Here is a 21,183-nt window from a genome sequence, read left to right as displayed (position 1 = left end):
GAAGCTACATGTGTGATAGGAAATGTATCAGGCTGCTTCTTGAAACAAATTATTTAAAATCACAGGAAAAAATCACTGCAATAAAACTCACAGAAGGAAAAACTATTTCATAATTATTGAAAACGTCCAGCAAACTAATACTGATGATCAAAGAGACTGTAAAGACTCTTTCTTTCCCCTCTTTTCTTTTAATGAAACAAGGTCTAGCCTGATACAAATGCTGAGTCGTACTGGTCATCCATGCTAGATTATCCACTAAGTTAAATAATTAATGTGGCAGAATCTGTTTCTCCCAAACCATGGTGCTTTCAAATGAATAGTTAAGAGATTTGGTGGGGCTCTGCTCTCTCCAAATCACCTCTCCTCCTAACATCCCATCCTGACGCTGACAGCCTGTGAAGACACTCATTTGGCTCAGGACTCCTTCATGTAACTCCAGGTTTACTCTCTGTTGTCTCTGGTGGAGCACGATTTTAGAGAGTTTAGAGTGTGTTACAAAGAACATTCATTCTAGCTTAAACTTTCCAACAGGGACAGGGCTGGTGCAAGGAGGGAGCTATTAGTTTATTTTAAATGCATAGCATGGCTATTTGATGATGTAAATAAAAGTAGGTACATTACACGATCGTTTTTCAAGAAAGTTGATTTTAAAGGGGTAAGAAAGAAAGGAAAAAAACCCAAAATGACACACAGGCCAAAGACTCTGCTTTTCTGCATGTCCTATTTAAGCAATGACATATGAAGAACTTTACGTTCAAACAATTACCTGGTGCTTTAAATAGGACACTAAGGCAATAACATTTTAAAATGTATTCACACAGCCTAAAACTAATCCTACTCCTGGGAATACCAGTGCAAATCAGAGTAACTCCTCAGAGGTCAACTGAAGTACACCAGCACAAAATAAATGTGAGACAGAAGAGAATCAGGCCCCATCTACCTCTATTTTAATGCAGAGGTTGCAGATCATCTGCAATGATAAAGTGAACAACATAAATATAACTGACATCTATTCAATTGATCTCACATCCTGCCCGACTATTCACAGCTCCAAATATAGGGCTGAAGAACAATGGTTCGAGGAAGAGAGGCAGAAACCCCGGTTCTAACCCGTTCACACATTCCAATTTGCTAATACCTCTGACTTGAAGTGCCTTCATCTCCCCACACAGCTAAATCGTTATAGATTTGACATTGTGTCCCCCCCACACCTCCCGAAGAACAATTTCTCCTACAACAAAATAAATTATACAGTGCTGCAAGAGATGCACAGGAGAGAAGATAAATGCAAAAAATATGTGCAAACAGGAAAACCTACAAACAAGCAAGAAAATTCCTATCTAACATACCACATATATACATAAGGCACTAGCAAATGAATTAATTATTTGGAAATCTAGCACTAAGAATGGCATATGTGCAGGGGAAGACTAAAATATGAGACTATTTCAAAGTATGGTGTCATTTGTGCTAATTTAAGTGGATCTGTAATTATTTCCTACAACTTCATGATGTCCTGAACCAGCTTCCCCCTCCCCTGCAAGGCTGATAAAAGGATCCTTGGCAACACACTAAATGTATCATTCAATGTATTGAATACTACCGAGAAAAAGCACTGAATTACACTGAAACAAAGAACATAAGGTGCGAATATCACCACCTCCAGGAAAAGAGCACCTTTACCTACTTATCACATCAGTAAACGCAGGCATTCTTATACCTCTGTTACCTGCATCTAATGGTATTTGCTATATTTCACAAAGTTAAGGTGAATTTTACCTCAAATCTACTTAAGCTCGAGCTCTTTGACCGAGACTTCTTGCGGAGATAGACTGAGAAGAACCGACGCACTGTGAACTTCTTCATATTCATGTCCATTGCCCTGTCCCAGCTGCGGCGCGGAGCACGAAGGAGCCGCGGCGCCGGCGGCGAAAGCTAGCGCATCCCGATTGCCCCCTATTTATATCCACAGGCAGGAGATCCTCCGAAGCGTCTGTTTCTGCTCATCAAGCCAGGCACAGCGAGACCTGCAAGAGGTACGCTGCCGGAGCCATGGGAGCCCAGAGCCAGATGCTTGCTGTTCGGAGCACAAAAGCGTTATACTCCCTTCTCGCTTCCCTCTGTTTACATTTCGGTACGGCGAGCCCAACTCTCTCCTCGCTGCCTCTCCCCCTTGCCTTAGGTCCTACTACACCCAATCAGGCTCTGCTCTGGTTGCACGCAGAATCAGCGCCGGCAGATGACAGCTCCTGCGTCCCAGGCGTAGCAGGTTTGAGACAAATACTAGATGTGTCTACTGCTTTTGCACTCCCTCTCCTCTCAGTCAGGCTCTTTCAATTTCCTGCTTTCTGAATCACATGGGGAATAGGCACATGCTGCACTTCTGTTTTTAGCTCAGAATTCAGACGCTGCTATAATTACTGAGGGCTGTGGTGGTCAGATCCGAGAAGAAATCAGCTCCCTCGTGAGAGTCGCTCCTGGAAGAAAGCTGAAAGTCGTAGTGTCCCCACTGCCAGAGAAGAAGAGTCTGAACCTACTTTTATAATGGGGAGTATGCAAAATAACATTGCGCCCCCCACCCCAACCCCCCAAAACTGAAAAGCTTAACATCCTGTTCACAATCACCCACCTGCTTTACATTGAAATACCTAACACTGGCACAGCTCTGAAAATAGAAGCACAATCTAAATGGGAAATATTACTATTCTTATTGTACTACAGCAGGGAGCTACAGCCCTTCTAGGAGTTTAAATATGTACAGTTATTTACAGGCTGTAATTTTCAGCTGCTAACTATACTGGCAAGCATGCAGACTTACAGCTGCACCCCCACATCCCCTCAATAAAATCACATTTTTCAGCTTGTCTTCAAAAACTAATGAATCTCACTGTGATCCAGAGACCAAAGAGCTTTCTCTGCCTGCTGCGCACAGCTCAGACTTCTTGTCCATGGCAGTCTTTCCTTTCTGACCACTAAGGAGCACCCAGACACGCCTTTCTTCCATAACCTCATATGGAAAGGGCATTACTCTGATGACTTATTAATGACTCAGATAAATAAGCCCAAGGAGAGCTGACACCACTACAGCATGAGAAGACACCCGGAGGTTAAGTGACAATACCACGACAGTCCATCTGCTCTAAAAGAGAGATGCATTTTGCTTTAATTGCATGTTTGGTCTCTGCTATAAACTACCTTGGTTGGTAATGCCTGTCACTACCTGCTTTGTTCACATGTTCTCTGTCCCACTGTTCTGTAAAAAGCTCACCATAGTCTATATGTACCCAGAAAAGTATAAATAAATAAATAAATAAATTGGCATTTATGGTTTCATTAAAACTCTGTATATTCTGTGATTCTAGAAGCCCTTTGCCATTACAGTTGTGTTGTTTCCCAGCTAAAAATCCTGGAGCAGAGGCAACTGTCTCAAGAAAAAACTCAGGTATCTATAGGTACACCAAAACCCTTTCCAGAAGCAAAACAATAATTAGTTGGTCAATGACAAAATTATTTGCTGATGCAGCCTCTCTACTCAAGTTTTGTGTCTCCTCACAACCTTGCTGCAGTAAAATCTGCAGTGGCACAAAGGCCTCAGGCACTCACCTGATTACCTGACCTCCTCTCACCTGTTCTGCCACATCACACAGCTGCTGCTGCTTCTTCTGTTCTGCCCTTTGCTTGGCAAAGAGGTGTCCTGACATGGGCTGGACCAGGCTTTGTGCTGGCAAAGGCTTTTGGCAGCCTCACACATTCCTACCTGTGTAAGCCACTAGAGTTTTAAAAAGCCATCAGACAAGTTCAGGGTAGGTCCCTGAAACCTTCCTATCACAAGCATATCCCTGGACACTGACATCTTTATTAATGCAGAGGAGTGGTGATTTCCCAGCTTTGAATGCATAGTGCTGTGTGTAATAATAAGCATTATGTGAGTGCCTGTTATCATTTAGACCAGTAGATATATCACAACCTTCCTAACCTGTTACATACATAGCGATATCACATGCAAGGATGTGCAGTCACCATTAAATGTACCTGTGCTGTAATAAACTTCCAAGAAAATTACACAGGCTGTGACTTAATACCTAACTATCAGGTACACTTATTACATTCAGAACTTTGTTATTTACCACAAAAATAATTTTAAAAAATGAGCTACAAGGTATTGACAATTAATTATAAATGTCAGAGCAAAAACTAGTCTTGGATGCTAAAAGTTAGACTCTAACATGGAGAGCATGCCTAGGCTAGGAAGTAACTCTCTCACACCCCTGCCAAGCCTCAGGCATGGAAATAGGCATGATCTTGCTTTCTTGCTCCTCTTTCAGATAGGTGATTAGGGATTAAATACAGGATGACAACCAACCACCAGTGCCAGGACATTGCTCCTCACCTACTGGGCAGCAGAGATATTGCAGATTATCTTCCAAGTGCAAAAAGCAAAAGCAACTGAGATGCAGAAATGTACATAAAAAAAGAGCACAAATACAGAAATAAGACAAAATACATATGCATGTAATACTAGCATATGGATAGGGATAAATATATGAAGAGCAAATTCTACTACAGTTCCATTCAGATTGCATGCTTCAAGACATTGAACTTAACTTTGCTTCAGAAAAACAAATAAGAGACTTCAAAAACATTAACTCAAACTTTCACATAGTCAGACAATATCCACTTCTCACAATGATTCTAATAAAAAGGAGCAAGCCAAAAAAATAGATTAAATTGGAACATACATCATTATATTTATAAACATGCAACTGTCAGATTAACCTATGATGTTAAAAATTAATTGCACTTAGAAATTCATGTTTGCAAATTATTTCTCAGCTCCCCTCTGAGCAACTTTAACTGCTGAGAAACTTGATAAAAAAAGAAAATCACCAAATGTCTCTGTTTAAGATAAGAATAAACAATAAAAATAGTGAAGTGTACATATGGCACAGTATTACACCAGTATTACACAGTATTACACCAGTAATACTGATCTGTTTTCTGAAAGATACTTGTTAAAACTAGAATCGTATTTGCTGTGACACACACAAAAAAATAAATACAATACCATGGTCGCCCCTCCTCCCTGTGAGCTTAATAGCAAAATAAAGTTTACTTCAACTGGAAAAAGGCTTAAAAACACCCAAAAATCCAAAAGCCTGTAGCTGGGATTCAAGCCAAACTCTCCAACTGAAACCACTTGAAATTAGATATTACATAGTCTGGGTTGAAATTTTTAAGAGATAAATGGAGAATTCCCCATCAATATCTAATGAAAGCCAAAGGTCCTTTCTTCATGTGTACAGATGGACCATACCAAGAGCAGTAACAGACTGAAGGACCCAGACTTAGAAAATTAACATGGGTCAGTGAAACAGCCTGCACAGAACCCAAGCAAGAAGGCTGACAGCAGCCAATGCCAGATGAGTCATCAATTTCTAAACGACAGAACATGCAAATCCAAGACATCTACCACAAACTCGATGATATAATTACTGAGAGAAATTTTGTATTACTACATTACACAGCACATCAGGCCCTATATCCAAATTGAGTCTTCAATCAGTATTACCTATCTTTCCTCAATAAATTCATCAGAAAGCCAGAAAAAGATCCAGAGAGAAATAAGAAAGCATCAGAAGCAGTGACACCATTGACAGAACAAATAAGATTAGCAGAACATGATATGCAGAGAAAAAAATGAGGCTCCCATAATAGAGGTTCAAGAGACAATGCTACAGAAAAGGTGAATTACACAGTGCCATTTATGCTCTCATTAAGGAAAATCAGGAGCAAGAGCAGATGTTTCCAAGAGACACCAGTCAGCAGAATAAGGAACAACACTTTCCCCCAGGTGATTAGATGGTATATGACTTTCAGTGATTGCTGTTTTCTCATCTTGAATGCTGGACAAATTGCCATATGGCTTTTGTTTCCTCAGTGAGTGAGGTGGTTATTTTTCTGATTGATGCTTCTTTAAATAATATATGATGAGCTTTACCCAAAGAAATGCTTGGGCTTTGATCTCATTAGACCAGCATACCAATGTGATTATCAGCCTTTTTGCTGCCATATATTAAGTACCTTATCCTGTTTTTCATGCCACTTACTTACTGCACTAGAGTTTTCTCTCTCTCAAAAAAAGGTATACTGCCCTGCCAGCACTGTGGAGTACAGTGACTTGCCATCTCAGACATTCTCACCAGCAGTGACAAGTGATTAGCAATGTTGGCTGGATCGGGATGTAAGGGAGGAGGCAGGAAAGAAAGTGCTTTTTCTCCCTTCTCTGACCTCCTGGCTGTGTATCACAAGCTTCAGTAATTTTCAACCTTTTCTGTACATGAACTATGAGAAGCTTCCAGTGGAGGTGCAGGCCCTTTCAGCCATTTTGCAAATTAAAATCACTGCTCAGAAGGAAGAAGAAAGCAAAGTCATACAACTTGTCTAAGTGGGTCCAATAAACTGCCAGGACACAGGCTCCTTGGACACAGTCTTCTCTATTCCCAAGAGCAACATAACAGCCCTACAATGCCAGTTTAATCTTGCATTTGTAATCTCAAGACCTCAGGAGTCTGAGTAAAAGCAGAGTACCTCTTTTACCCACATATATGTAATGCCCTTGTTGCTAAAAGCACTATCCAACACACTGTCAATTATATGAAAAGCAACTAGTATAAATATAGTACAGCAACTACAGGAGAGCATTACTTGCTTTGAAAAGACCCATTTTGCTCAATATGGAGATATTCCAATAAGTGGATTCCATTCAACAGCTTCAAATATTCTTAAAAATGGGAACCAAAATAAATTCTCGGTAGATTTGAAATCAGTATTTTGCAGGGATGCAAGTAGCTCAGGTAGAGAGAAAAGTACTGAAGACTTTCCAGTAGACTACTTCAGCAGTAAGATAAAAAAAATTTACACACATGGCACTAGGAGGATGAACCATCTCTGTGCCATGCTGGTGCAGAAGAGTCATAGAATATCACGAGTTGGAAAGGCCTGCAAGGATCCTTGAGTCCAGCTCCTGGCCCAGCACAGGACAACCCCAAGAGTCACACCATGTGTCTGAGAGCATTGTCCAAATGCTCCTTGAACTCTGTCAGGCTTGGTGCTGTGACCACTTCCCTCGGGAGCCTGTTCCAGTGCACAGCCACCCTCTGGGTGAAAAACCTTTTCCTAACATATAACCTAAACCTTCCCTGACAGAGCTTCATGACATTGAGGTCTCCTTGGTGCAGTTGCCTAAAAATCTACTTCCTCAATTCCTCCTAAGCACTCACTAGTCACATGATGATAAGTGTTACTTTCACATACATCAAATGAGCCTCACTATGAGGACAATGGCTTGTTCTTATTCGTGCAGGGAGAACTAGGACTGTTGCAGAAATAATAGCTCCAGGACAAGAGAATAATTTTTGCTTGAGTTTTCAGCAGATGAAAGATGTTTTAACTCTCACAAAAGCATCTTGTGTTAGTGCTTGAACATCAGATCGGCAAGTGTCACAACTGCTGCATTGACTGCTCCCATATGTACATTGCTTCTTACAGATACAGAAATGTGCAACATCACTGACCACACACACGTCAGTTGGCTGTAGCCTACTTCTAGGATGGAGATTACATTGTGTAGCAATCTGTATGGAAGAGTGTCAGCTTCAATTTCCTTTTTTGCTTTTTAGGGATGTCACCCAACATTTCACTTTCCTGGATGATACTATATACTGGTCTTGTTAGATTTTGGTGGCTTGGATAGAAGTATAAGACAAAGAACCCAAAAACCTAATCTCCTTTATATTACATAAACTTCTACTCCAACATGGATGAAGGAGATTGCTGAAGATAAAATTCTGCTTTCTTTTCTTCGGATAATAAGCAGAAAATCATACTGTTCTTTTATAAAAGACTGGAAGTTTTCTGGAAGGAAGGATGCTACTTAGTAACTGAAGTATAAACAGTCTTATCATATGAATATTTATGAATATCTACTTTGAGTGAAAATTCTACAATAGAAAATTGGATGGAAGAATTTCATTATGCACAGCATATGTTTAGTGTTTATTCAGACTAGCCATGAACACTACTAAAAAAGGTGGCATTTGTTAGAAATCTGCTAATAGGCAAATTTACCTTGATAGACTCTGAAAGATATCACAAGCCTAACAGGAGAAATAGTGCAAGGAACATTTACCAAAGCCCCTGTTTCTACTTCTGATAATCATCGAAAGAGCAAACTGACACTTAAGTAAGGAAAAAAGCCAGACCACTGTTTGCCATTTAAACCTCGAGAAACAGACAAATGTATAAAGGGGCTTACAAATTTTCACTCAGGAAAGTAGCAACGTTAGGTAAAATTTTTCCCTTCCATTATCGAATATAATTACACATATGAGGTACAAAAGTTAACTTGACAGACAAAAAGCATCATACATAGTTGAACTGAGTGACCTGAATGAATCTCCTTCTTCTATATCTGACACTATTTTGTATGACCTTGAAGAACCTTAAACTCTCTGGCTACGTCCTGCTCCAGGGCATGTACAAAATCCAGCAACATCCTGGAGCTACTATCAGATATGGGGGCATGGAGTTTATCGTTTTTCTCTTATTCTTTCCAACTAGCATCTCCTGCCCCCAGTGAAAAAAATGCAGGTATTTTTTAGCCAGAAAGGAGACAGAGTGCACTCTAGAGAGGTTCCTGATTTTGACAAACTCAGGACCCTAAAGGTTTGCACCTGCACTGCAGAGCAGAGAGAAAACTGCTTCAAATATCCTTCCATAAAATGGGGCTGAAACATTCTGTCACTGCATGAGAGCACTTTCAGAGTAAACATAATAAACAATATTACCTTTTCATAGCCAAAACTTTAGTTTAAGACTGGCACATATTTGCTAGATTTGTTTACAGAAACAGATTAACTGTGAGTAATTTCAAAGAATAAACCAATGGGATATGTAAATTTACCTTGTAGACATTACATCTAGCAGGACAAATGACATATGGAATATTTTCAAAATATATTACACACCTAACACTGAAAAGAGGGCTTTAGGTTGTATGAACACCTACCCCATGTTGGACAGGACAAAAGTGAGCTTCATAAATGAAAAAAACAGTAGTCACACTTAAAATCTTTAGCATTAGCTTCCTTCTTGTTGGACTTGTACGGTTTTTCAGACAAATTTTGGAGGACTGCTTTAAATTACTGTAGTAACAGTACTTAATTCCAGATTACAGGCACAACTCTCCCTGCCTATTTTTGAAATATAAAATGAAGAAACAGGCAGAGAAAAAAAAAAGGTCTAAATTCTGTCTAATACAGCTATACAGGAAGTGTGAAACTGAAAAAAAATCCCCATGCAAAATCATTTTGACCTTCAAAAAGTTAGTTATATTCCATTTGATACATACAATCACATAATGATTTCTTAATTCACCCACAACAATATAGCCCAATGTCCCATTTTACTGCTAACAAATTAAAATCAGTATTAAACTCATCTTCCATCCACTTTATATAGTAAAGAAATTAGCATTAGTATTTCACAACACCAGAAATGGGGAAGGATGTGGGAATAGTACTAGCCAAACTACTATGTTGGCATTTACTCTAAAGTTTGTGAAGTGAAGCAATAAAACTTGAGTTTTTAGAGCTACTTTGAAAACATCCACATGCCCTGGCCTGCACTCAGGCATGTGATGTAACTCTTGGGGATGGCCTTGTGCAGGGGCAGGAGTTGGACTCGATGATCCTTGTGGTCCCTTCCAACTCAGCACATTCTGTGATTCTGTGAACCCCACAGCAGCGCTCAACTGTAGAGGTATATGTGTAGGCAGCTCACTTGGGATCAGAGCAAAGTGACCTCCATCCAATAGCCATCCAAAGACACAGGGATGAACAATAGGGCTCTGCTTACCACAAGGACTATGTGGGTCCAGAGACAGGCACTACAGTTCAGTGAAAGCATCTTAGGTAAAGGCAAGAAAGTCAAGCCACAAAAATGTCTCTGGTTTAGGACTGATTGTTGTTACCAGACTGCATTATGATTTGGATATAATCAATGTGTTAGATGACATTTCCCTTATTAAATTTCAGATACATAAAGTGTCACTTTCTCTTAAGTGTACTGTAACTTGTCTCACCTAAGTCACCAGGCAGCAGGAAGTGCATGAGGCTCTTTCTGCATCACTGAGCCTGCCCACACTGGAGGTGAGTTCTCCTGGCTGATGCTTCAACAAATATCTGGAAGAAATTTCAACCTCTTCTATATGTCTTCCTACTCACCTAACAAGTGTGTGAAGTTAGTTATAAAGAGCAGAGGCTGATTATTCAACATCCAAATGTTTGATTAACCTAATGACAACCTAATGGATAAAAAAAAGGCAACTCATCACAGTAAGACAATTAAAGCCTTTGACATCTTTCTGTGAATTTCATATATCTTTTCAAATCCTGAAATAACCCTAAAATTCCACATGAGATATATAGAGAAATAAGCAACACTGATTATGTACAACACAAACACATATGAAACAAGAATCTCTTTCCCAGTATGTTCAATGCTAAATTGGCAGTTTTTGTCAATAATTAGAGATTAAAATGTACAATTAATTCTATTATAAAGTAAGCCATGCTATTTAATAAGTTAATTAAAAGTTCAAATACTAATTTGTAAATTCAATATATGGATTAAAATCCTACAGAACTTCTGCTGCCCTCTGTAGCATGCTATGGGGAAAAATGTACGCTTGTGGCCAAGATGTTACGAAACTCTTCCTTAGTGAAATTGTCTACCTAAATACAATGATTGTTCTTCAAACAAAAGGAAACATCCTTTAATATGCAATGTGAATCTTAAATTCATTACTTTATAAGCAATGCTGCTGTTCGACTCCAACATTTTTTTGAAGCAATGAAAAATCCTGTAAGAACCACCTACCTTTGAACATAAATTTCTGTTAATGTCCCAAAGCAGCCATCTGCAGTGTACAGTGATATACATTCATTAAAATGTGACACCTTTGCCCTAATACCTTACTGGGATCTGATTTTGAATTCTGATACCTCAACATCTGTTATGCAATCTTACCATGCAAAGTGATGTAGGACAGAACATGTACCAATTAGGAGACTGAGACTGTTCTTTTGCTTCAACTACAAAAGGAGAAAATAGATATATACCTCAGATATGAGGAACAAATAAGGCAATTACTGCATAGACTTGTAACAAGGTTTCCCCTCCCGCCATTACAGACAAAAGAGACTTTTTACATCTTCCAAAGAGCTTTTCAAGGGCATCTTGCTCTAGTTGCGCTGCCTGGGGAACTGCAAGCAAGGCCATCTAGGGGCATTTCAAAAAGGCACAGCAGAGCCTTGTTTCTGTATGTCTTGGGGACTAAAAACTGCTTTATTTATGATGATTCTAATAGGTTTTTAACATTTTGAATATCTCCTTTACTCCCTTCACTCACTCTAGAGTTCTCTCCTCATCTCTTTTACTTTCTATTCCTCAGACTTTTTCTTCAAAGGCATGGCTCACTCCTCTTAACTCAAGGAAGCTGAAATAACAACACCACCACCACAAACAAAACCCCTCAAAACAACAACAAAACCTTGAGCTTGAAGGGAGAAGAATTGCTTTCTAATATTTAATTTTTAGAAACTATTTTATGGCACATCTCTGGACTTCAGAAGGTCCAAAAAGATGCAAGAAGAAATATGAGTGAGAAGGAACTAGAAAGCAATATTCAGGGGGCTATACCTGTCATGTAACAACACACAGGCTGGTAAAAGAAAGATGGAGAGAAATCCTTTTAGCAGTATGATGGAATTTTTAAAGTATTATTGTGTGTCTTCTAGCACACATAGCTTTAAAATCTTTTGGTTGCTGGAGTCATGGCAGTGCATGAGAAACATCAGATTTGAAACATCCCCACTTGGTGTCTGGTCACCACTGGTGTACCCTAGGGCTCAGTATTGGGGCCTATCCTGTTTAATATCTTTACTGATGATCTGGATGAGGAGATTGAGTGCACCTTCATGAATTTTGCAAATAACGCCAAGTTGGGTGTGTGTGTTGATCTGCTGGAGGGTAGGAGGGCTCTGCAGAGCGATCTGATAGGCTGATCAATGGGCTGAGGCCAGCTGTATGAGGTTTGACAAGGCCAAGTACCAGGTCCTGCACTTCAGTCACAACAACCCATGCGGCACTACAGGCTTGAAGAAGAGGGGCTGGAAAGTTGCCTGGCAGAAAAGGAACATGGGGGTCCTGTTTGACAGCTGGCTGGACACGAGCCAGCAGTGTGCCCAGGTAGCCAAGAAGGCCAGTGGCATCCTGGCTTGTATCAGAAATAATGTGGCCAGTAGGATGAGGGCAGTGCCCTGTACTCGCATGGGTGAGGCTGCACCTTGATCCTGTGTTCAGTTTTGGGCCCTGCACTACAAGAAGAACATTGAGAACATAGCTGAAAGGAGGATGCGGTGAGGTGAGGGTTGCCCTCTTCTGCCAGACATCTAGGGATAGGACAATAGGAAATGGCCTCAATTTCTGCCAGGGGAGGTTTAGATTGAATATTAGGAAAATTTTCTTCATGAAAGGGTTGTCAAGCGTTGGAACTTCCTGCCCAGGGAAGTGGTTGAGTCACCACCCCTGAAGGTACTTAAAAGATGTGTAGATGTGGCACTTAGGGACATGGTTTGGTGGTGGACTTGGCAGTGCTGGGCTAATGATTGGATTTGATGATCTCAGAGGTCTTTCCCAACCTAAATGATTCTATGATTTCACTGAAGAAGAAAATACAACTGCCCTGGCCCACTTAACCTGCTGCAAGATGAGTGCAGCTAGAAGACATGCTGGGAAACAGAGACTGAAACAAGTTCTTCATGGGAAGGAGTGGAGCTAAAGGCACCTGCTTCCCACAGGGCTAGACATGGGTTTGAAGGCTGTGTGGAGGTTTGTTTTATTTTAGATAAAAGATCTTGGCTCAATCAGAGGAATATCATTAGTCCTGGCATAACCCCTCACTTGTGGCCTCACTCTGCCATCTCCAGGCCATCATTTTGTTCTTCCTCTGTGTTGGCACAACTATTCACATAGCCACAGAATGAACCAAACTGGAGAACTGGTCCAAATTAAAACTGGGCAGAAAACCACTCCAGAATACTACTTTTAAACCAGTTCAGTTCCCTGGTCTGATTCAGTGTAGAAATATCTGTGCCTACTCAATATTTTTTTCCTGTGGTGGGGGCAGGAATGTGTGCTTGTGAGATGGCTCTGCCTCCTCTGTTGGCAGGGATGGGTTACACTAACACAAACTGTCGGTTTCCCAGATATGAAGCTGGCATGGTACAGCTGCCTGGCCCAGCAGAACTGGAATCACTGACCAGATCGCATCAAACTATCATTCAGATCATAGTGAAGGATAAGATAAAGACTGAAGGTTAAGATAACAGCTCTGGTATAGAAAGAACATTTTAAAATGTCCTAAAGTATTTTTCTCTATTATAAAACTAGCAGAAGCAAATTGGCTAAAACATACAAAACCTGGAATTACAGATTGATATTATATGCTTTCCAAAAAGGTTAATCTATAAAAGGCTTGCTTAAAAGTAAAAAGATCCCAAAAGGGGTGAGACAGTAACGTATAGCTGTAATGCAGAAATTCAGGAGGCTGTTTAATTGACTCAGAAGTGCCAAGTCCACCCACTGGGAAAGCCACTAGAATTGATTTGGCTCCCCTTTAGTGCAGAAGCCCAACCACTGGGAGTGTAGTACAGAACTAAGACTGTGGTGTTAAGTGGCACCACTCTAATTGATTTTCTGAATACTATTTTCTTGTATTTGTCTGATCGAATCTTCTGTGGCTGCTAGTACTTGCCCTGTCAGTCAATTTCATGTTATGTCACTTCTGTAGAACTGCACACACAAGTATGCACCTCTTACAAATCTCTGTACACATTTATGCTAGCACATGCAGAACTTGAGCTCAGGTTAGATGCTACAGGTCTGAGACATCACTGTGAATGCAACTGGCATTCACATAGTTTGGATATGTTTGATGCACATTGCTCAGTGAATTTGAGAACCATTATCAAATGCGACTTGGATGTAATCACAGGCATCTAATCAACATACAACTTTCTTGAACTCTTACAAACTTGTTTTAATGCCATCACAAAATCATCATAGAGTTATTAAACTTTTCCGTACTTTTTGGTCTCACTAGGAGACTGCCCAGAAACTCACTTTCCTATTCACTCTGGTGCCTACACTAGATGCACCATGGCTAACTTAAAGTCTTTTGCTCCTACGCTAGCACCTTTCTTAAAGTTTTTCTTTTCCCCACCTATAAGCAAATTGTTTTTTAAAGGGCAATCATATCTTCTCCCAGTCTTGACTTGGCTATGCTAAATGCAAGTAAGCTTTTAGCCTCCCCTCACTCAGCCATCTCTCTCTATTTGTGTCCCAATACACAGCCTGTCCTAGACTTGTTCATGTTTATATTTATCTTCCTTGTAGATGTCATGAACAGAACAGTTTTTATCAGAGCCTCTGTAATAGCATTAATTAGTAGCTCTTCATCACAAGAAATACTTTATGATTTTAATTTTTCCATTACTATTCAGATTTGTGGTTCACTGATGGCCTGTTGTGCACTCAATGGAATAGGACAGAAAGCTCTCTGATCCCCTCTTTGGATGTTCCAACATAAGAAGGATGTGGACTTTCTAGAATAAGTCCAGAGAAGGGCCACAAAGACAATCAGAGGTTTGAAACACCTCCTACAAAGACAGGCTGAGAAAGTTAGGGTTGTTTAGCCTGGGGAAGAGAAGGCTCCAGGGAGACCTTATAGCAGCCTTCCAGTACCTAAATGGGGCTGATAAAAGAGATGAAAAGTGACTTTTTACATGAGCAGATAGTGATAGGACAAGCAGCAACAGTTTTAAATGAAAACAGGGAATATTTAGATTATATGTTAGGAGAAAATTCTTTACTTAGAGGGTGTTGATATACTGGAAAAGTCTGCCCAGACAAGTTGCAGTTCCCTCATCCCTGCAAGTGTTGAAGGCCAGGTTAGATGATGCCCTGGACAACCTGATCTGGTGGCATCCCTGCCCATGCCAGGGGAGTGGGACTATATGATCTTTAAGGTCCCTTCCAACCCAAACCATTCTATGTTTTCTTCCCTCAAAAATAAGCATTTCTTTTCAGTGTACCATTAACTCGTAACACAGTAATGCTTGGTTTTGGTGGCATCTCCAACACTGCTGTGAGAAATTTCCCCCTCTCAACCACTAATGCATAATCTGAATTTTACCCTAACCGTGATTTGAGTTTTGTTTGGATACTTCTTGATGATTTTTATTTGAAATAGAATGAAGCTAAGCAATCATGGGATAAATAATACCATCTGAAATTTCTTATATAAATGTACAGTTCTTAAATGACTTTTAAAACTTTGAAATTTTAAGCCAGTGGCTCAGTAGAGCACTCCGAGTCAGAGCTGGTTAAAATGGTATTTCTAAAAAACATGTACAACTTTGCAGACAAAAAAAGACATTTTGTAAAACTTCCTGTTGAGTTTCAGAAAAATTTTGAGAACCTTTCTTAAATGGCTTGTACATTCTTTTTTCCTGCTATGGAATATTTTTGATTATTTCATCATAGCAAAATATAATGGAAAGCATGTAAATGTGAATGGAAAAGGACTAATTAAGGTCCCTAGCCCACTCTCTTGCTCAAAGCAGGGCCATTGTGAGCACTACATCAGGTCAGTTATGGCTTTTTCTAGCTTAATTTTGAATATCTGCAGATAAAGACTCCCCATTCTTGCTGGATGACCTACTCCAGTGCTACTCTGCCTTCTAGGTGAAGTTTTTTCTGATCTCCAACCTGAGTGTCCATTGCTGGCCCTTTTAGACCCTGAACACAACTGTTTTTCCTGGTGGCACCAAGAAGGGTTTGGTACAGCAACCCCACTCCCTCAACTTCTCCTTGTAAATCTGGACATCTTGGTAGCCTTTTCAGCAGTTTTTCAACAAGCTGCTCAACTAGGTCTCCCCAAAATGGACAGTATAAGATAAGATACATTTATTAGTAAGAAGCAACCATAAGCCACAGTTATTATTAAATTTAAAATATATTTTTTCAAAAAAAAGGCAGTATGTCACGTGTTGTGACTAGTATCATGAAGTGACAAAATGTCATTATCCCTATTTCAATGAAAATTGCTTCTATATATGCAAACATCAAAAATTTAACTCATATTTAAATTCAAAATTTCAAAGTGAAGTCATTGTACTTTTTTCTTTGCAAGAACTGTCATCAAAATTGAAGTTTAAAAGTTTAGATTTATATTACTGCAGCATTTCTCATTTAAAAGTATATAAGACCATTTATTTTACAGAGGCATTTGTTACTTTCATTTGAGTATGTGCTTTTCACTAGACTGCTTTGATTCTTGAGAAGCGAAGCAGCTCAAATCTTTCTTATCTCCATGTGCCCCAGCATCAGAACTGAAACATACACTACCATGACTACAGGCAATAGCAGGATTGCTTTCTTCCTGCAACTTTGTTGTATCAAAACAGGGGAGGGAAAAATAAAAAAAAAGAGACAATTGCTCCAAATCAGAAATTATCGTTGCTAACCTTTATGCATTCATGATAAGCAATAAATCGTGGAATAATGCCAGTCTCTTAATTAAATACTGGCATGCTTTTAGACACTGGCATAACTCTCTTCTAGACTTTTCGTATTTCCTCTGTGATTATGTTTTCAGATAATGCACATGGAATATTAGTCAATTCTCATACTGTGGGGGCAATGCTGTGTGTTTTCTTCATCCTTCTGCAAGCCCATTCCAAACATTCTACCTTTCAAACCATTGGTGTGCACAGAGCAGATAAAGCCGCAGTGTTGCTCATAGTTTCTCCATTCCTATCATTAAGCACATACCAGACCTCCCATCAGCAAAATGCAACGTATCAAACCAGTAAAGAGGAGAATATGACATTTATGGAATGTTTTATTATTTGTAAACATATTTTTTTTTGGTTTGGGGTTTCATTTTGTTTTCAATCATAGTATCACATTAGAATTGTTCTAATTACCTTCATCACCCAAAATACATTTTCTAAACTACTGGGACTTAGCCTCTCAAATCTCAGCAAAACAATGCTAATAACTTCTGCCCCTCCTTTCCAGTAGAAACAAACCAGTGTCATCTTCCTTGTCCTCCCAGCCCGACTTAACCTCTGCAGCCACAGGAAGACAACAGCAAACAATAATCCCTTTAAGAGACACAAGGAAGGAAAAGGAAGGAAAAGTATCTGAAAAAAATTACGTCCCTGAAAAGTGCAAGAAACATTTATGAACAATAGCATGGGGATTTAACAGATATAGGCTGGAAAATACAAGAACAACATATGTACATATATCTGGTGCTGGCAGCTACCAAATGGGTCACACTGGGTATGCAGCTTCCTTAATCCTTCAAGAACCAATGGGTCATTGTCTAACCAGGTCAGACCCTTTACGCTTAGTGGGTAATACTTTCCTCACAAACAATTCCATAAGTATTCTTTCCACTATATTATCTCTAAATCAGCAGGCACACAATACGTGATTTTCATATACATTAAATATTGACTGTTTAATTCATGTTCAGCCAGGTTTGAATTTTTCAAATGATCCAAGACAGTTGGCTGCTGAAGCTAATATACACTGGCTGAGTAGACAACTTACTGTTAACAGCTCAGATTTACTGCTTAAAATTGTGGAAAATACATATTTATTTTTCTTTCCTCCCTTGTCTATTATCAGATTCAGTAACTTGTCTTTTAGGGAAATCACAAAGCAACACTGAATGTCTTCCGATCATTGGCATGTTGCGTATCTTTGTTCTCAACTTGAAACACAGACGGCTTTGCCTTTCTTTATTGCTCGTAGTTGCCTCTCACACCTAGCCCATTTTCTGATGATATCAGCTGAAAATGAACAGTTGGTCTAAGGCTTGTACTTCAAGATTTCACAAAAACTCCATGTCAGCTCTCATTTCTAGATATTTAAGGGGATCTGCATATCATTCCTGGGGAGCTGGGAGACAAACTTCATACCCTTATTTTCCAACAGCAACTTCACTTTTCGGAGTTCTTCGGCAGGCAAAACTCACAAACAGCTTTTCCAGAATATTAAAAGTAATTGAGATAATGAAAAGCTAATAGACTTTAGCTTAGAGGGTTGCAAAGAATAGCCTGCTATTATTCAGAAAGCCCTGTAATAGAGCACCTTGTTAATTAGACATGATTCACAGATGACTTGCAATAGATTATGGTAGTTCTGAATAGCATGATATTTTCATATTGTGCTCTTATCTACTCAGGAGTAATGAAGCTTTAATTTTAATTAAAAGAAAGTTTGGTTTTTTTTCTTAGGCCTGTATGTCCAAGCAATAATAAAGTACAGAAAATTAGCATCTTTTACTAATTTTCCATATTTAGAGTTCTGCACTTTGTGGGTTCACTTTCATAATGTTTCCTACCAGAGGACATCTAAGCACCTGAATAGCAGCTGTCAATCAGAAGACAATATGATCATCACTTTAACTGGAAAATAGGCAATGAGATGGGAAACTTTGCTCAGGGCTTCTCAGCAAATCTGTGATAGGGTTATGAACAGAACTAGGTTCATTTTAAATACAGGATTATCCCCTTACATCTCCACGCCTCATCACATAATACCATCTGCTACACCGATGGGCATCCACTGCTTTAGCTATGATCATTACAGTGGTACAGCTTGATGTTATAATACCCCATTGCTACTGATAAAGGGGTTCCCATGCTGCATCACCTTCCCTCTTCCTCCCTTAACACTTTCTCTTGCTTTTTGCTGAGGAGCCTACAACTGGTCCAAGGAGCAGAGGAAACACTCTACGCACACAAATTTTCTGCTGTTTTAGCTCCTGTGAACTGATCCTTGAGGATCCTGGATGAGCTCCAGTACCTGAGAAAAGTAGATGCTGGGAGCATGCAGGAGCAGGATGGATGGTTTGCACCCTTCCAGGACAGCTGGCCATGGGGTGGGCTTAACCGCAACGCCAAACAGCACCTTACTTGGTATGGTAAGTTGACCTTACCTAGCACTGAGTCTCCATGCCTGGGGCTTCCGTCCCCTTTCTGCTTAAGTCATAGTCACCACTGGGGGCTGTGATGGCTGTATCCAGCTTACTGGGGACTTTTGGGGATGGATGGCAACGTGGCAGCCAATGGTTGCCTGGAACCGTGACCCCTATGAATGCTGCTATGCAAATATGGACAGGACTAGGAGTGGAAGCAGTGACATTTAGGCTCCTCTCTGAGAAGGAGTTAGAAAGCCCTTCCTGAACATCATGACTCAATGGGAATGTCTCCCTGACAGTTTTGTCTGATTCTGTCCTGTGTGCAGTAAATAATCAAGTGTACTTTGCCATTGCATCTTGTTAAACTGCTGTCACGTTTACCATCGAACTTTGCTAACTTATTCCTTCATATCAATAAAGCATATTGTTGCTTCTCTTACAAGTAAAGTGAATGACTCCATCTGCAACAATACCTTGAGCTGCCTTTAGTTTTTTATCTTTCCCATTTTTTTTAGCATATATTTTACTTGTAGCCAGATCCCCTCTTTAAATTGAATTTGCAAATAATTGCTCTGATCAATGAAGAGAACATGGTGTTTCGTTTTAGAGCTATCAAAGGTCTGTCTCAAGCTTTCCATGGGCAAGACAAGCCAGCTTGTGCAGTCAGCACCACACAGGACACCTGCATGGCTAATGCCATTAGCTGTCAGTAGCTCCATGGCCCTGATGATCCCAGTGCTGACTTTGGGCAGGAAGGCTGAGGCTACCACAGTTCTGTCCAGGATTTCCCATGGTAAATATGCACGTGTGCCTATGCACAGTGTGTGTATATCGGAGCGCAAATCAGTCATATTATTCACTGTGGGTGCATTGTGCTTATGCGTGGTGCAGTCCAGAGTGTGTGCATGCACACACACAGACGAGGACCAACAGCAACCTCTTTTATCCATTCTGTTGCCATGTCTCTTTCTGTGACCCTGGGAATCTTCAAAACATTTCTGAACTCCAGGGTTGTCAAGCTATGACACATGACCTGAAGTGACATTAATTACTGCATTCAAAACACTTGATGAGAAGCTATTAATTTACTAATTCATACAGGTAATGGCACAACACTTCCTCGCCTCTTTAGAAAAGAGGGAATGAAAAAGGACAACTTGCATCCAAAAATGGCATTATATCTGATGAAAGTTCACACAAAATTCCCTAAGATTTCTTACCATAAATAGATTTGCAGGATTCAAATTGTGAATTATTAGGAAAACAGTAATACAATAACTGATGAAAAGCATGAACAATGAAACCCCCAAACCAAACCCTCTCAGTCTCCACATCCAGTAGGGTATGCCAAAACAAAAAAAAACCCCATAAGTGAAACACAAAAAAACCTCACTCCCCAAAAAATTACTTGCACATTTACATCTTCAATTAAATTATGCAGAGAGAAAAGGGAGTACATATAACACAAATACAGATATTTAGCCTTTTTACCTCTAATTTAGGACTCATGGCAAGACATGCCTGCATGTTTTCAATTAATTCAATAGAGGGAAATATATGCAAGCAGTATTTTGGTCAGAAAGGGATTACTCATCTGGAAAAAGCTACCTGCATCATTCAGCGTTCTCAGGATCAAGATCTTTTTACAGTCAGCTCTTCAGAGAGAATGCATGTTCCCTATATAAGCATTAAGCTCATATTAGGTGCTTGACTAATACACAACAGTGTGAAAATCAGTAATTACGTCAACTTAATCTGAGAAACTAGATTTTGTAAAACATAGAAACAGCTAATCAAAGACAATATGGAAAAGAACAGATAAGAAAATCAGGACCTTTAATTATTTCAAATATGGGAAAACAGTAACAGATTATTTAATAGCTACATGCTCCAACAATTTGCATTTCATATAGTTGGTTTCATTGTATAACTAATAATATGATGTTATATTTAACAGTGTGAGCTTATCTCTTTTTTTCACTCACTAGAATAGTGGTTGATTATGCTTTCAAATGCTTTTTCTTATTCATTGACCTGAGTTTTACCAGATCCTAAATTAAAGA

General features: G+C 39.6%; 1 protein-coding gene across 9 annotated transcripts in view; it reads right to left on the bottom strand.

Annotated features, from left to right (window-relative positions):
• RPS6KA2 (ribosomal protein S6 kinase A2) overlaps positions 1-21,183 on the bottom strand; it is a 289,256-nt gene that overhangs the window by 170,427 nt on the left and 97,646 nt on the right. The window contains exon 1 of one of the 9 annotated variants that reach the window (XM_017813725.1): positions 1,780-2,322. The exons of the other annotated variants lie outside the window; for them this stretch is intronic. Within the exon in view, the coding sequence (XP_017669214.1) occupies positions 1,780-1,878 (99 nt within the window). The 5' untranslated portion in view covers positions 1,879-2,322. Of the gene's footprint in view, positions 1-1,779; positions 2,323-21,183 lie in introns of those variants that run through there. 9 annotated transcript variants of the gene reach the window in all.

Source organism: Lepidothrix coronata, unplaced genomic scaffold, assembly GCF_001604755.1.
Source record: "Lepidothrix coronata isolate B3197 unplaced genomic scaffold, Lepidothrix_coronata-1.0 Scaffold42, whole genome shotgun sequence".
Classification (NCBI taxonomy): domain Eukaryota; kingdom Metazoa; phylum Chordata; class Aves; order Passeriformes; family Pipridae; genus Lepidothrix; species Lepidothrix coronata.
This window is presented reverse-complemented; position numbering and strand designations above follow the sequence as displayed.